Source organism: Hypanus sabinus, unplaced genomic scaffold (assembly GCF_030144855.1).
Source record: "Hypanus sabinus isolate sHypSab1 unplaced genomic scaffold, sHypSab1.hap1 scaffold_251, whole genome shotgun sequence".
NCBI classification, from domain to species: Eukaryota; Metazoa; Chordata; class Chondrichthyes; order Myliobatiformes; family Dasyatidae; genus Hypanus; species Hypanus sabinus.
The window spans coordinates 480637-498044 of record NW_026780634.1 but is presented as its reverse complement, the minus strand read 5'-3'; the positions used below and the strand labels follow the sequence as shown (position 1 = coordinate 498044).

At 44.4% G+C, this 17408-nt stretch overlaps 1 protein-coding gene across 2 annotated transcripts; it reads left to right on the top strand.

The window, feature by feature from the left end:
• The first annotated feature begins 7221 nt into the window (after window positions 1-7221).
• LOC132388021 (zinc finger protein 229-like) lies at window positions 7222-17151 on the top strand. 2 transcript variants are annotated; one of them, XR_009510121.1, is made up of 2 exons: window positions 7222-7266; window positions 16626-17151. XR_009510121.1 is itself a non-coding variant. In XM_059960357.1 (2 exons), exon 2 carries the CDS (start codon window positions 11476-11478, stop codon window positions 12748-12750), a length of 1275 nt encoding a protein of 424 aa, XP_059816340.1. In that variant the 5' UTR covers window positions 7246-7266; window positions 11148-11475; the 3' UTR covers window positions 12751-14660. The 2 variants fall into 2 exon arrangements, 1 of the variants encoding a protein (XP_059816340.1); XM_059960357.1 differs by lacking the exon at window positions 16626-17151 and adding an exon at window positions 11148-14660 and having other exon boundaries at window positions 7246-7266.
• Window positions 17152-17408: the final 257 nt, after the last annotated feature.

Sequence of the window (17408 nt, the reverse complement as noted above, 5' to 3'; positions counted from 1 at the left end):
ATTACCGGAATCATCTTCTTGAACACCCTCTGGACTCTCTGCAATGACAACACACCTTTTCTGAGATATGCATCCCAAATACTCTCAGTGCGGCCTAAGTAACGTCTTATAAAATATCAGCATTGTTTCCTTGCTTTTAGATTCTACTTCACTTTAAATAAATGCCCACAATCATTTGGCTTCTTTATCATAGGCTCAACCTGTAAATTAACCTTCTGGGAATCTTGCCCAAGGATTCACATTTTCTGTTGTACTTCTGTTCTTTGAACCTTCTCCCCAATCAGATAATAGTTCACTATTGTTACTTTTGCCAAAGTGCTTTATCGTACATTTCCCAATATTGTATTCCATTTGCCTTTTTTTTATCCCGTTTTTGAAATTTGTCTGTGTCCTGCTGCAATTGGATTGTTTCCTCAGCACTCCACCTACCTTCGTATCATCCACAAGCCTTGCCACAAAGCCATCAGTTCCATTATCCAACTCATTGACAAACAATGTGAAAAGTAGTGGACCAAATACTGACCCCTGTAGACCACCAGTCACTGCCAGACAACCAGAATAAGCCCCTTTTATTCCCACTCGCTGCCTCTTGGCTGTCAGCCATTCCTCTATCCATGCCAGTATTACTTCTGACTTTTATCCTGTCGAGCAGTCTCATGTGTGACACCTTATCAGAAGCCTTCTGAAAGTCCAAGTAAATGATATCCACTGCCTCTCGTTTGTCCATCCTGCTTATGACTTCCTCAAAGAACTCTAACAGATTTCCCTGTACAGAACCTATGCTGGCTTTGATTTATTTTTAGTCTCCAAAACCTCATCTGTTATATTAAACTCAAATGCTTCCCCAGGCACTGAGGTTAGGCTAACTGGACTATAATTTGTTTTGTTTTTAGTTGCCCGTTGGTGAATTTTACAAGAAACCCAATTATCTAACTTCCTACTCACTTTTGCTAACTTATACACACTTTCCTTGGCTTTTATACAGTCCTTAAATTCCTTTCTCAGCCGCGGTAGTCCAGCCCCACTGTTTGAGAACTACTTCTGCCGGACATATCTATCCTGTACGTTATGGACTATTCTCAGAGATGTCAGCCACCTGGGGAATCACCTCTCTCATGCCTCTGTAATTCCCTTTATTCCATTGCCATACTCCGCATGTGACCTATGCTTCTCCCTCACAAGTTGCAGTGGGAATTCAATCAAATTATGATCACTGCCTTCCAATGGTTCCTTTACATTATCCTCCCTAATAAGATCTGGGTTAATACACAACACCAAAACTAAGATAGCAGTTCCTTGAGTAGGCTCAACCATCAGCTGCTCTAAAAAGCCATTTCGTAAGCATTCCCTCTCTTGTGATCGGACACAAAAGCCTGAAGGTAGATAAGACTGCTGGACCAGAAGGTGTGCACCTCAGGGTTCAGAAAGAGGTAGATGAAGTGACAGTGAAGGCATTAGAGTCATAGAACATTACAACACAGGCAAACCCCTTTCGGCCAATCTAGTCCATGCCAAAACATTAATCTGTTGAGTTCCAACAACTTCCACCTGGACCATAGCCCTCCATATCCTTCTCATCCATGGACGTAAGCAAACTTCTCCTGAAGTTTACAATCGTCCCTGCCACTTGCCCTGGCAGCTCGGTGCACACTCTCCCCACCTCTGAATGAAGAAGTTCCCCCTTAGTTTTCTCTTCAAGTGATGAGTAATTATCTATCACAAATCTCTAGATGTTGGAATGGTTCTGGCGGACTAGAACGTTGCAAATGTCACACCACTTTTTAAGAAGAGAGGGAGGCAGAAGAAAGGACAACACTGGACAACAAAGGTTTTGCTTCCTGAAAACCTTTAGGCGTATCTTATGAATTTTGGACTACTGATCATGAAAATCACCATGAAATTTCCCTGTGATGCACCATTTTTGAAATCACTCGTATTATTTCAATTCATAATTCAGGTCAATTAAAATGTTGCCTGCAATGTAAGCTGGAAAGTTTCCTATCTTGTTCAGGCATGCTTGGGCATGCTTACACGGCGCTGCTGCTGCATGGCAGGACAGGTTTTAGTAATAATTATTGGGTTCAGGACTGTAAGGATGGAATTTGCTATCACCAGGCACAAACATTTCTGTGAAGGATTTTGATATTTGAGACGGATGCTTCCCAGAGTAAGCATTTTTGTTGGTCCACAAATCAAACAGATCATCACTGATAGGCAATTTGAAGAAGTTCTGGTGGGACCAGAAAAAAATGGCAAGGAAGGCATTCAAGGAAGCTGCTGAAATTTTTCTCGGCATCAGCAGAGCACCAAACTTCATGCAGCTGGTTGAAACCATGCATATACAACCATAAAATGCAACATGTCACTAAAGATTCATTTTCTGCATTCACATTTGGACTTCTTCCCTGCAAATCTTGGTGCTGTTAGTGACGAGCATGGTGAAAGGTTTCAGCAGGACATTGTGGTCATGGAGAAAACATACCAGGGCAACTGAATCCAGCAATGCAGCAAATTAGTGTTGGACACTTAAGCGAGAAGCCTCAGACACTGAGTACGATTGAAAATCATTAACAAAATATTTATATCTTGGTTGCACTATTGCAAAGCATCAGCACCATGATGCAATTAAAGACAATATGTTCAATAAAAGTTAATTTGTCATTTTTCTAAATTCCTGCGTGATACAAGTAGTCTTAAATTACATTTGTGTTAATCTTCAAGCAGTTTATCATAAACAAAAAAAATTCTGAGGAAGCAACACTTTTGAAAAAAAAGAATTGTTGTCCAGTGAAATTATAAGACAGTTAGTCTGATCTCAGTGGTCAGGAATATGTTCGGGTGTATTAAGGGTGAGTGTTTTGGGTACTGTAATTGGGGAGGCATGATGAAGTTGGACAAAGTCAGCAGAATTCCTTTGCAGGGAATCGTGTGTAACAAATCACTTGGAATATTTTGAGGAAATAACAGGCAAGATAGATAAAGCAGAGGCAGTGGATGTTGTTTGCTTGGATTTTCAGATGAGCTTTAACAAGGAAGGCCGATTGAGAAAGTAAGGAAGCAATGGATCCAGAACTGGCTTGCCGCAGAGGACAAAGTGTAGTTGTAGTCGTGTCATATTCTGCATGGAGGTCTGTGACTAGTGGTCTATTACTAGTGGACTAGTGGATGACTCCCATCCACTCCATGAGGTACTGGTTTGGCACAGAAGTACATTTGGCCAGAGACTCATTCCACCGAGATGAAACACTGAGCGTCAAAGGAAGTCATTCCTACTTGTGGCCATCAAACTTTACAACTCCTCCCTCGGAGTGTCGGACACCCTGAGCCAATAGGCTGGCCCTGGGCTTATTTCCACTTGGAATAATTTACTTATTATTGTTTAATTATGGTTTTATATTGCTACATTTCTACACTATTCTTGGTTGGTGTGACTGTAACAAAACCCAATTTCCCTCGGTAACAATAAAGTATATCTGTCTGTCTGTCTGGTGTGCCTCCGGGATCTGTTCTGGGACCTCTACTCTTCATGATTTTTATGAATGACCTGGATGAGGAAGTGGAGGGATGGGATAGTAAGTTTGCTGATGACACAAAGGTTGGGGGTGTTGTTGATAGTGTGAAGGGCTGTCAGGGGTTACAGCAGGTCATTGATAAGATGCAAAACTGGACTGAGAAGTGGCAAACGGAGTTCAACACTGATAAGTGTGAGGTGATTCATTTTGTTAGGTCAAATATGATGGCAGAATATAGTATTAATGGTAAGACTCTTGGCAGTGTGGAGGATCAGAGGGATCTTGGGGTCCGAGTCCATAGGACACTCAATGATGTTATGCAGGTTGACTGTGTGGTTAAAAAGGCATAAGGTGCATTGGCTTTCATCAACCGTACGATTGAGTTTAAGAGCCGAGAGGTAATGTTGCAGCTATATAGGACCCTGGTTAGAGTCCACTTGGAGTACTGTGCTCATTTTTGGTTGCCTCAATACAGGAAAGATGTGGAAACCATTGAAAGGGTGCAGAGGAGATTTACAAGGATGTTGCCTGGATTGGGGAACGTGCCTTATGAGAATAGGTTGAGTGAATTCGGCCTTTTTTCTTTGGAACGATGGAGGACGAGAGGTGACCTGATAGAGGTGTATAAGGTGATGAGAGGAATTGATCGTGTGGATAGTCAGAGGCTTTTTCCCAGCGCTGAAATGGCTAACATGAGAGGGAAAGTTGTTTTTACACAGAGAGTGATGAGTGTGTGGAATGGGCAGCCGGGGGAGGCGTTGGAGGCGGAACCGATAGGGTGTTTTAAGAGACTCCTGGACAGGTACTTGGAGCTTAGAAAACTAGAGGGCTATGGGTAACCCTAGGTAATTTCTAAGTTAAGGGCATGTTCGGCACAGAATTGTGGGCTGAAGTGCCTGAATTGTGCTGTCCGGTTTCTATGAACATGCATTTTGTGTCAATAACTCATTTGGAAATGTTGTATTTGGTCTCTTAGCCAAATAGTGGACACTGTTTGTGAACAACTGGGTTCCAAGTATTGGTCCCTACAACACCCACTGGGACATCTTACAGGCCCAGGAAGGGTCTTTAAACAGCCCGACTACCGGAACAGACGAAGGCCACTCGGCCCCTCCAAACCGTCCTGTCATTCAATGTCCTTGGACTGGTCCATTCGCCCCCCTCTTTGCTCGGACCATTGTCCCCACCTATAGGTCAATAGACTGCCGGTTTGACCCCCAATGTGGTGAATCCCTCTGTTCGCCACCATTCCATCTTTCCAATAAAATGCACCCCTGCTGGGTTGATTCCCTCCGTCCCCGGGGAGTCAGCAACAAGCCGATTCGCCAAGTGTTCTCCTCCTACCTCTCGGCGATACATCAGACTCAGGCCGCAGGGGACGCTTCAGAAGCGCCCCCAACTTCCCTCGGAGGGAAGCGGAAAGAAATCAAAAAGCGGGACATTTACTTTGAGGTTTATCCCGCCGAGGAAGCGGGGGAGACGATCTCTCGGCTGTTTCGCCTGTACTATTGGGTGTAACGAGTAATTGACATCGCTTCGCACCAATGGAGATAACACAGCGCCTGAATCCTCTGTTCCTCTCGGGGCCATAATCATAACTGTTGCTCGACAGATCCCACTGAATAAAGTTGAAATTTCAAAGTTTAAGTCGGAAAAGGGAGAGACTAATGGCGGACAGAAATCGACTGTGTCTTACATGTCAGTGAGCGGGAGGCGGAGTCCTGTGTTAAATGTTTAACCATCACGGTGACTGAAAGCAGCTGCAGGTCCATGAGGGACTTTGACTGTCAGATTCTGCAGTTCTTGCGGCTGCTCATCGCACCCAGGACTGAACCCTGGTAACTGAGCATTGGAGGAGTCTGTTCTGCTGATGTTAGCCTTAAACTAAACTGGCGTTTAATATCGTGGATCTGTGAAAGATAAATCAGTTCTGTATCAAGCCCCGTGTCTCAGGTAGTTATTGAAACTACCACACTCACGATGCAAACTAGGGAGGCCACTCGGCCCATCTGGTCCCTGCCCACATTTCTGTTCCATATCAGTATATCAAAATCTACCCGGGCCGTTCCGCTCTCACTCTCCCTGAGATGACAGGTTGCCAACCATGTAACCTACTCTAGAAATTGCTTAGAATTACCCTACTGCATAGCCACCTATTTTCCTAAACTCCATGTACCTATCTAAGAGTCTCTTAAAAGACTATTGTATCCGCTTCTACCACCATCGCTGGCAATGCATTCCACACAAACACCACTCTTTGCTTTAAAACCTTAGCTCTGACATGTCCTCTGTACCTACTTCCAAGCAGCTTAAACCTATTCCCCCTCGTGTTACCCGTTTCTGCCCTGGGAAAAAGCCTCTGTCTATCCACACGACCAATGCCTCTCGTCATCTTATACACCTGCATGAATTTCCTGCTTGATTTTCTCCGGGCTGAACAAGACGATGAGCTCACTGTGGTTGTGACGTTGTTCAGGTCTCCGGACGAAGCTCGGGAAACAATGCTTAAAGTCTTCAGATGTTAAAGTAGAACAGTTCAGTAATCCACGGAATAAGTGAGTGGGAGAAGAGAGTTGTAAATCCACACGAAAATGTAGAGAGAAGGCAATTACGAAGAATTCCACACACATTCCACGCTGGGTAAACGAAATCACAGTCGCCAAAGATCTTATCCGTCGATTAGTTCCGAAATCCACTTAGAAATATCACCAGGTGACAGTCACAGGAATATCGTCTTCAAGTGGTTACCACAGAACACCCCGATTCCAGGTAAGGGCCGACAAAAGTGATACCACGGGTACTCCAGCAAATCCACACATATGGATTATACGAAGGGACAGTCACACATCCGTTGTGCACTGCGTGCCGATGATCAGATCAACCGTACCTTTTGGGCATGGAAGAGTTGCAGCCTATAGCAGTCACACGCTGAAGTTCCAACAGCTTGTCTCCCTCTCCCTCAGGCTGCCGCAGCTTGAGTCTGACGTCACAGCCCTCCTCTCTCAGGCACTTAAAGCGACACTCACAGTAAACGAACCTGCGGTTTTGTAACACAATGCACCTCTAAAATCTGACAGGAGGTAAGCGAGTGAATCTTCGATGGTGCAGAGTCAGAAACAAAAGAGTTGCCAGCCTGAATCAGGGGCTCCAGAGAGAGATGGGGTCCAGAGGAGGAGGACGAATAAGACCAGCAGGATGTTGTTAAAAGTGAAAGATTGGAAGCATTTGGAAACTGGTTGATCGAAAAAAAAGGTGGTTAATTTCTGCAAAATACAGGTGGAAATCAACAGATCAAGCAGAAATTTTGGAGAGGAATAAATAGAAAACGTTTAGGCAGAGCCCCTTCCGCATGCCTAGCCTGTGTACTCCGCTGCTTATTTGCTCTCTGAATCGCAGAGTTCCTCCAGCGTTTTGTGTGTGTCCAGCAACTGCAGAATCTCCTGTGTTTTTATATCTGCATTTTACTTTGGCATTAGAGACACGTTGATATTGAGTATATTACTTATGGGAGCCGCTTTCTGCGTTAAAACAGCTGCAGATTTTTCCTATACCCAAGATAAAACAAAAAGAGATATGGACATTGAACCGGTGCTTGCAGAAATGTTTAATGGCACCGTGATTACCCATAGGGCCATGAGTTAAGAATTTCGCCGGCGCTTGAGTGCCGATGAAATGCGCAGGCGTCAGGCTGAGGCCTCCCTGACTTTCACGCATGCGCACAGTACACAGAAGCCTTTGAAAATGTCGGTCGAAGGTAAGAGTGATTCTCCGAGTTTTTATCTTAAACACCGACTTCGGGATAATTCCTCTGAATTTCCGACACCGTGACCAGCAATCCCGGGACAGTCCTGCTCTCTTCCCTCTCTCTCAGCCCCTCGATCCGTATACGGGCCCCGGGGAGCTTCCGGCCGCTGAGGGAATGGGAACCGATGGATCTCTCAGGCAGAGCTGAGCTCCAGCTATCTAAATGCAAGGATTAGGAACTGGGAGAAAGGCAACAAAATCTTTTACATCAGCAGTTGAGAAAATCGGCATTAGGACTCTTTTCCATAGATGCTGCCTGGCCTGCTGAGCTCCTCCAGTATTTTGTGTGTGTTGCGTCCTCTACCTCCTCTTGCGCTGGACTTTTCTATCGGTGAGAACATGTTTTGTCCCATTCTCTCTGGGTACGTAATGACATCAAACACAACATCAAACCTGTTGGAAGATGATGTCCCGGGGCCTGTTGCTCCTTTTGCTGTGGTACCGTTTCCTGGATGGTAGCAGCAGGAACAGTTTGTGGTTGTGGTGAATTGGGCCTGTTTGTCCCTGATATTCGTTGGGCCCTTTTTACACACCTGTCTGTGTAAATGTACTGAATCATGGAAAGTAGATTGTGCAATGTATAATTTCCTTGTATATTTAGAGACATTTTTTGGTGTATAAAATGATGAGGGGTATTGAGCGTGTGAGTGGCCAGAGGAGTGTTTTTTTCCCCCTGGGTTGAAGTGGTTAATGCCACGTTTCCACACTCCCATAGACCCTTTGTCCATCTCCTGAGTAAATAGAGTTTGAAAAATATTTAATGTCTCCCCCATCTGCTTTGGTTCCACTCGTGGATTGCCATTCCGGTCTTCCAGAGGACCAACTTTGTGTCTTGCAATCCTTTTGCTCTTAATCTATCACTAGAATCCCTGAGGATTATCCTTCACCTTTTCTGTGACAGCAACCTCATGCCATCTTTTATCCATCCTGATTGATTTCTTACGTGTTCTCTTGCATTTCTTATACTCCATAAGAAACTGACTGCCTATCCCTGTTATGCAATTCCATTTTGTGCTTTACCAGGGTCTGAATATCTCTTGCAATCCAAGTTTCCCTACAGTTTCTATCTTTACCTTTTATTCTGACATACCCACTTTGTACTTTCAAAATTTCGCTTTGAAGGCCTCCCATTTACAAAACACACCTTTGCCAAAAGGCAGCCTGTCCCAATCCACAGTTGCCAGATCCTAGTGTTGATTCCAGGTGTTGATTCATCCCTGAACACATCCACCTTTCTTACGCTGCTCCTTGTATTGAAATATACAGGGCTCAGCATATTCACTGCACCATGCTCAACTTTTTCATTCCTGACTTTGCCTGAGGCCTGAACAACATCTGTCTCCACAACCTCTTCACTATCTGTTCTGTTATTCAGGCTCCCATTCCCCCTGCAACTTTAGTTTAATCGTCCTTACCCCCACCTCCAACCATGCAGATCTATCACCCCTTTGGCTTTCCTCTCCCAGATCAATAAAAAGGAGGTGCATACCAGGTACAGGCAGATAGGAACAAATGGGGTAGTTATGAAATACAGGAAATTCAAGTGAACACTCATGAAAGAAATAAAGGCATGAGGTTGCCCCAGCAGCCAAGGTGAAGGAGAATCCTCAGGGATTCTGCAGATATGTTACGAGCAAAAAGATTGCAAGGGAAAAAAATAATTCTCTGGAAGATCAGAATGGTAATCCATATGAAAGGATAGCATAAACTAGCATCCGTATTTGCTCAAGAGATGAACACAGAGTCTACAGAATTGAGGCAAAGCCGCATCAACTTCATGGACGCTGTACAGATTACAGAGGTGGAGGGGTTTGAGGCAAATTAGTGTGGATCAATCCCCAGGGCCTGACAAGTTGTTCACCTGGACCCTACAGAAGACAAGTGCAGAAATTATTGGGGCCTTAGCACCGATATTTAAATCATCCTTAGTGACAGGTGAGGTACTGGAGGATTGGAGGACAGACAATGTTGTTTCATTGTTCTAGAAAGGCTGTAAAAATAAACTAGGAAATTATACGTTGGTGAGCTTGACATTAGTACTGGGAAAGTTATTGGAATCTGTGTGCAGGAACCAAGTATATACTGTAAGTATTTGGATAGGTGTGGACTGATAAAGGATAGACAGCATGGCTCTCGCCAATCTTATAGAGTCTCTCCAGGAAGTTATCAGGGAAGTGGATGAAGACAAGGCAGTGGATGTTGTCTACATGGACTTTAGCAAGGTACTTGACAAAGTCTCATATGGGAGGTTGGTCAAGAAGGTTCAGTCACTCAGCATTCAAGATGAGATAGTAAATTGGATGAGACACTGTCTTTGGGAGAAGACAGAGTGTGGTAGCAGATGGTTGCCTCTCTGACTGGAAGACTGTGACTGGTGGTGTGCCACAGGGATCAGTGCTGGATCTGTTGTTGTTTGTCATCTATATCAGTAATCTGGATGATGGTGTGGTTAACTGGATCAGCAAATTTGTGGGTGACACCAAGACTGGTGGTGTAGTGGACAGTGAGGAAGACTATCATCGCTTTCAGTGCTACCTGGACCCGCTGGGAAAATGGTTTGAGAAATGGAAAATGGAATTTAATGCAGACCAGTGTGAGTTGTTACACTTTGGTTTGACCTACCAAGGGAGGTCTTTCACGGTGACTGGTCGGGCACGGAGGAGTGTTGTAGAAGAAAGGGACCTGGGAATACAAGTCCTTAATTCACTGAAAGTGGTATCACAGGTAGATAGGGATGGAAGGAATGATTTCAGCCCATTGCCCTTCATGAACCAAAGTACTGATAACAATAGATGGCTGTTATGTTGACTTCTAGAAGACATTGGTGAGGCCTAATTTTGAGAATTCTGTGCAGTTTTGGTCACCAACCTATAGGTAAGATGTAAAAGTGGTTCAGAGAGTTCAGAGAAAATTCACAAGGATTTTGCCAGGTCTGGAGGACTTGGGTTAGAAGGAAAGATTGAACAAATCATGACTTTATTCTTTGGAATGTAGAAGATTGAGGGGAGATTTGATTGTGATAGAGAGGCACAGATCGTGTTAATGCAAGCTGGCTTTTTCCATGAAGATTGGGTGGAACGACAACCAGAGGCCATGGGTTAAAGGTGAAAGGTGAAATGTTAGGGGAAACATGAGGGGAATCTACTTCATACCGATGGTCATCCGGGTGTGGAATGAGCAGCCAGCACAAGTGGTGCATGAGAGCTCGATTTCAACATTTAAGCGGTTCGTGTAGGTACCTGGATGGTAGCGGTGTGGGAGTGAGCAGTTTAAATAGTTCAGCACAAACTGGATGGCCCAAAGGACCTGTTTCTGTGTTGAAATTTTCTATGATCGTGACAAGAACCTGGAATAATACAAAAATTCACTCTAACCCCTTTTGACAGTCGTGCGAACCAACCAGTCATTTCAGCAGGAATTTTTTATATGGCGTTAAAACTGTGGCACTTTAAGTTAATAATACATAAAAGAAGATCCCAGCTGCACGTCAAGGAAGACTACTTGCGTGAGAGTGTTTCAGTTACTGTGGGGCCAGGCACCCATGAAGCTCAGCAGGAACAGGGAATAATACCAATGGAGAGAGTCAGACTGAGCCAGGTCACAGATTGGAGACGGCAGGAATGCCCCATTCTTATAGAAACAGGAAGAGCGTCAGGGAATTGATGGTCATTCCAGATACCAGCAGTCTGCCCAGTCAGGAGATGATTTCTCTGTCCAACTTGGGTTTAACCTCACTGTAACAGTGTGATACCAGATCAAACCTTGGCAGCTCAAGTAATCTCATCTGAAATGTCCTACACCCATTGATGGATTTTGTAAATCTTTTTACAGGTTAAAACTGAGAACGAATTCATCTCCAGGAAGCTCAAACATGGCACGCCAGATTTGTTGTCTCTCTTTGGATATTTAAGAAGTGGAGCCAGGGATCCAATTGACCACCCTTCCTGCTCAAACAGTGGGGAGGGATTCACTCGATTATCACAATTGAAGGTACATCAGCATGTTCACACTGGGCAAGGCCATTCACCTGTTCTGTGTGTGAGAAGGGGTTCAGACAGTCTTTCCACCTGTGGACACAGCAGTCAGTTCACACCACACTGGGCAGAGGCTGGTCATCTGCTGAATTTCTGGGAAAGGATTCACTCAGTCATCTGACCTAATGGCTCACCAGCGAGTTCACACTGGGGAGAAACCATTCACCTGTTCAGTCTGTGGGAAGGGATTCACTCAGTCATCTACCCTACTGGTACATCAGCGAGTTCACACTGGGGAGAAGCCGTTCACCTGCTCAGTCTGTGGGGAGGGATTCACTCAGTCATCCCAACTACAGAGTCATCAGCAAGTTCACACTGGGGAGAAGCCGTTCACCTGCTCGGACTGTGGGAAGAGATTCACTCGGTCATCCACCCTACAGAGACACCAGCGAGTTCACACTGGGGAGAAGCCATTCACCTGCTCAGTCTGTGGGAAGAGATTCACTCAGTCATCCCAGCTACAGAGACATCAGCGAGTTCACACTGGGGAGAGGCCGTTCACCTGCTCAGAATGTGGGAAAGGATTCACTCTGTCATCTACCCTACTGGTACATCAGCGAGTTCACACTGGGGAGAGGCCGTTCACCTGCTCAGAATGTGGTAAGGGATTCACTCTGTCATCTACCCTACTGCTACATCAGCGAGTTCACAGTGGGGAGAAGCCATTCACCTGCTCAGTCTGTGGGAAAGGATTCACTCTGTCATCTACCCTACTGGTACATCAGCGAGTTCACACTGGCGAGAAGCCGTTCACCTGTGCAGTCTGTGGGAAGGGATTCACTCAGTCATCCCACCTACAGAGTCATCAGCAAATTCACACTGGGGAGAAGCCATTCATCTGCTCAGAATGTGGGAAGGGATTCACTGAGTCATCCAACTTACAGAAACACCAGCGAGTTCACACTGGGGAGAAGCCGTTCGCCTGCTCGGACTGTGGGAAGAGATTCACTCGGTCATCCCACCTACAGAGGCACCAGCTTGTTCACACTGGGGAGAAGCCGTTCACCTGCTCGGACTGTGGGAAGAGATTTACTCGGTCATCTACCCTACTGCTACACCAGCGAGTTCACACTGGGGAGAAGCCGTACAGCTGCTCGGACTGTGGGAAGGGATTCACTCAGTCATCCCACCTACAGAAACACCAGCGAGTTCACACTGGGGAGAAGCCATTCACCTGCTCAATCTGTGGGAAGGGATTCACTCGGTCATTCACTCTACAGAGACATCAGCGAGTTCACACTGGGGAGAAGCCGTTCAGCTGCTCGGACTGTGGGAAGAGATTCACTCGGTCATCCCAACTACAGAGTCACCAGCGAGTTCACACTGGGGAGAAGCCGTTCACCTGCTCAGAATGTGGGAAGGGATTCACTCAGTCATCCCACCTACAGAAACACCAGTGAGTTCACACTGGGGAGAAGCCATTCACCTGCTCAATCTGTGGGAAGGGATTCGCTCGGTCATTCACCCTACAGAGACATCAGCAAGTTCACACTAGAGAGAGGCCATTCACCTGCTCAGAATGTGGGAAAGGATTCACTCAGTCATTCCACCTACTGGCACACTTGTCAGCTCACGGTGGCGAGTGGCCATTGTTATGCTTGTTTACATTGCGTGCTGCTTGTTTAGTTTTAACCGAGGACACAGACACTCAGAGTCAGATGGAGACGAAGGAGGAAAAATGGAGGAATCGAAACCAGGGAACTAGTGGCCAAGGGTGACTGTTTGGAACTTTACTTTGCCCACAAGGGTGGGCTAATTATCGATTCACCATACATCGTAAGTGTGGTTGTCACCTCATTTGATCCATAGCAGTGGATCTGATGTGGGGTATCCTGCGGAGACCACTTATGTGTTAACCATTGCCTGGTTGTGGTGTGGCAGTTCATTTTAAGATGATACCCTTTATGGCAAGTCACTTCAGGTGATAATTAGTATGTGGATTTGGAAGGATGACAGATAAAATCTACAGCAACTGTTGTCTCGTTTTACCACCACGGAACCTGTGGAATACGACATAATTGCCTTCTCTCAACATTTACCCTGGATTACAATTATCTCTCGCATCACCTATTCTGTGGTTGAACTGAACTTTCATACTCTGCCATCTCAAGACTCAAAGCCTTGTTTCCCCGGAGCTCAATAGTTTGCGTGTTATATTTATACACATTTATACACATAACACTCACGAGGAAATCTGCAGATGCTGGAAATTCAAACAACACACACAATGTGCTGGTGGAACACAGCAGGCCAGGCAGTATCTATAAGGAGAAGAAATGTCGACGTTTCAGGCTGAGACCCTTCGTCAGGACTAGCCGAAAGGAAAGATATTAAGAGATTTGAAAGTAGTGGGGGGAGGGTGAAATGCGAAATGATAGGAGAAGACCAGAGGTGGTGGGATGAAGCTAAGAGCAGGAAAGGTGATTGGCGAAAGTGATACAGAGCTGGTGAAGGGAAAGGATCATATGACAGGAGGCCTCAGGAGAAAGAAAGGGGGGGGGGAAGCACCAGAGAGACATGGAATACAGGCAAACAATTAAATATGTCAGTGTTGGGGTAAGAAGGGGAAGAGGGTCATTAACGGAAGTTAGAGAAGTAAATGTCATCCCATCAGGTCGGAGGCTACCCAGCCGGTATATAATGTGTTGTTCCTCCAACCTGAGTTTGGATTAATTTTGACAGTAGAGGAGGCCATGGTTAGACATATCAGAATGGGAATGGGACGTGGAAATAAAATGTGTGGCCATTGGGAGTAGTCTGTTGCTGCTGGTTCATTTCTAAAGCGTTACAGTTTGTAACAAAATGGGGCCTGCATCTGGCATATGAACAGATTTAAGGATTGATTTATTATCGATTTCATCCCTTTTGATTTATTTGTGTGTGGAAAATCAGCAGCAATGGATGTTGATAGATATCTGGAAGTGTGAACCTCTCAGGCATTAGAGGACACCAGAAGGATTGAGTTATTGAGTATTGCTAAAACGTTAATACTTGCTAAGGTGAAATTGACAATGAGGAGGGCACAGATGCAGAGGGTGATAGCTGAACATTATGTATCTGAGGGTGTGTTTAAAGTGGAGGAGTTGGAGGTGTTTCCTGAAAGTAAACCTCATGAGCTTGAGCTCCAGTACAAGTGAGAAAAATTAAAGATGGAGGCTTGGGAAAGGCAGAGGCAGTTTCAGGCTGGAGAGGCAAAAAAGCAGAAAGAAAATTCTCTTACAAAGTGTAATTAAGGGGAAGGCTTAGCAAGCCTATTCTGCTTTGACAGTTGCTGAAGCAGCTTATTATTTATTTATTTATGGTGCCCCCCCCCCCCCCCCCCAATCATTGCCACTGGGCTATAATTGCGCAGGAGCTGTGTGTGGTTCAGTGCTTTGCTCAAGGACACACAAGCTGCCTCGGCTGAGGCTCAAAATCATGACTTCCAGATCGCTAGTTCAACACCTTAACCACATGGTCAGATCAGTTTGCTTTAACTCATAAAGTTATGTTTACCCTGAATAAGAGTTTCGAAAAGGCACTCATCAAGTTGTGGGTAAACCTAATGAGCTCACCCCAGTGGCCTGTACCTGCATTCGCTGAACCCTTTTCCAAAGTTATAGTGGATTGTGTTGGCCCATTGCCAAGGACTAAAGCTAGCCATCAGTATCTGCTAACTATTATGTGTACTGCATCCTGATTCCCAGAGGCAATACCTCTCCGAAATATTAAAGCTTAAACTGTGGTGAAGGCTCTTACCAAGATTTTCACTTTATTTAATTTGCCTAAAGAAATCCAGTCTGATCAAGGATGTAATTTTACATCTGGGTTATTCCAGCAGGTAATTTCTGAACTGGGAGCAAAACAAATTGCATCATCTGTGTAACATACAGAATCACAAGGGGCTTTAGAAAGATTTCATTCTACCCTCAAAACAATGATTAAGACATATTCTGTTGAAAATGGAACAGACTGGGATGAAGGAATACATTTGCGTTCGTCCGCAGAAAGAGAGTCAGTACAGGAATCAATGGGCTTTACTCCATTTTAACTCGTATTTGGTCGCAGAGTGACCTTAGACCTTGTTAAAAGGAACAGTGGATTGATGTTAACTCGTTAGACTATGTTTTGAGGTTCAAAAATAAACTACACCAAACCTGTAGTCTAGCGAGACAAAAAGATTTCTCAAAACAAAATGAAGTGTTGGTTTGATAACAGGGCTCACGAAAGAAAATACCGGGTGGGAGATAAGGTGCTTGCCTTATTTTGACGAATCCACTTCAGGTGAAATTCAATAGACCGTATGAAATAGTCTCCCAAATTAATGATGTGAATTATGTTATTAAAACACCCGACTGACGTAAACTAACACAGGTGGTGCACATAAATATGAAAAAACCTTTTTTGACAAGCAGGCACAAACTGTGAGTGTTGTTGTCAAAATATATGAATTTGGCAACCCTGAGAATGAAACCATTGACTCGTCTGAGACTTTTCACAAGCCAAACATGGCCCCAGTAAGACTAATGAACTCGGTTGTTCCAGAAAATATTGATAACAAGTTGGCTCATCTGCAGCCAAAACAACAACAACAGCTGAAGGAATTAATTCTGAAGTTTAAAGATTTATTTCCCGATGTTCCCAAGCAAAGCACGGTCGCAGTACATGATGTAGATATTGGTCAAGCCAAACCGATTAAACAACACCCATATCGCTTGAACATAGAAAAGTGTAAATTGGCTGAGCAAGGAATTGACTATATGCTGGAAAATGGTATTATTAATCCTTCAGCATCAGATTGGAGCTCACACTGCGTTATTGTGCCCAAACCTGATGTTGTGTTAGATTTTGCACTGTTTATAGGACGGTAAATGCAGTAACAAAAACAGATGCCTATCCTATCCCTATGGTGGATGATCGCATCTATAAGGTTGGAAAAGCTAAATTTCTTACAAAGATTGATCTGTTGACAGGGTATTGGTGTGTCCATTGACGGACAGAGGTAGAGACATTTCTGTGTTTGTGACACCATCTGGGTTGAATGAATACAATGTTTTGCCTTTTGGAAGGAAAAATGCTCCAGGAACATTCCAGGGAATGTTTGATTCTGTAATTCGAGGGTTAGAACACACAGATACCTATATTGATGGCTTCGTCACAGGGAGTGACACTTGGGAAGAGCATATCTCTGCAGTAGAGAAGCTGTTTGACAGGCTTTCCCAGGCCAGCCTTACAGTTAACTTAGCTAAGAGTGAATATGTCCATGACACTGTGACCTATCTTGGTGTTGTTGTAGGTCAAGGCAAGTGGGCTCCTGTTCGGGTAAAAGTCCAGACAATTTCTCAAGTTCCTATTCTGACTGGTAAGAAGGCTCTTCGAAGGTTTTTGGGAATGGTTGGATATTATCGTACGTTCTGCAAGAACTTTGCTGATATCGCCTTTCCTCTGACTAATCTCCTGAAGAAGGGTGAAAAGTTTGTTCGGACCGAGCCTTGTCAGTAGGCATTTGATCGATTGAAAGCCATTTTTATGTCATCAATCTGTGCTCAGGGCACCTGACTTTACAAAGCCGTTTTCTATAGCTGTGGATGCCAGTGAGGAAGCTGCCGGGGCAGTGTTATTACAGAAAGATGATGATGATGTTGAACATCTTGTAGCTTACTTTTCGAGAAAATACGATGAGCATCAAAGAAATTATTCCACCATAGAGAAAGAGTTGTTGTCACTCATCTTGGCTTTGCAGCATTTCGATGTCTGTCTTTGCCCTGCGCAGATACCACTTGTAGTTTATACTGATCATAATCTGTTAGTGTTTCTGAGTAAGGTAAATGTCAAAACCAGATGATTGTTAAACTGGAGTCTGATTTTGCAAGGATATGATATTGTGATAACGCATATAAAAAGCACGGACAATATCATTGCTGATTGTTTCTCCAGATGCTGAGCTTAAAGTTTTAATAGTGAAGCAGAATCTGGTATTTGTATATGATTCTGCAATGTGTCACATGATAACCGTACCTGCATTATTTTACATTCTGTAGTTTGCAGTTAAAACTTTGCACTTTTAGATCAAAGTTTT

Coding starts and splice junctions, on each gene's coding strand:
- LOC132388021 (XM_059960357.1), top strand. CDS start 11,476: ATGGCTCACCAGCGAGTTCACACTGGGGAGAAACCATTCACCTGTTCA.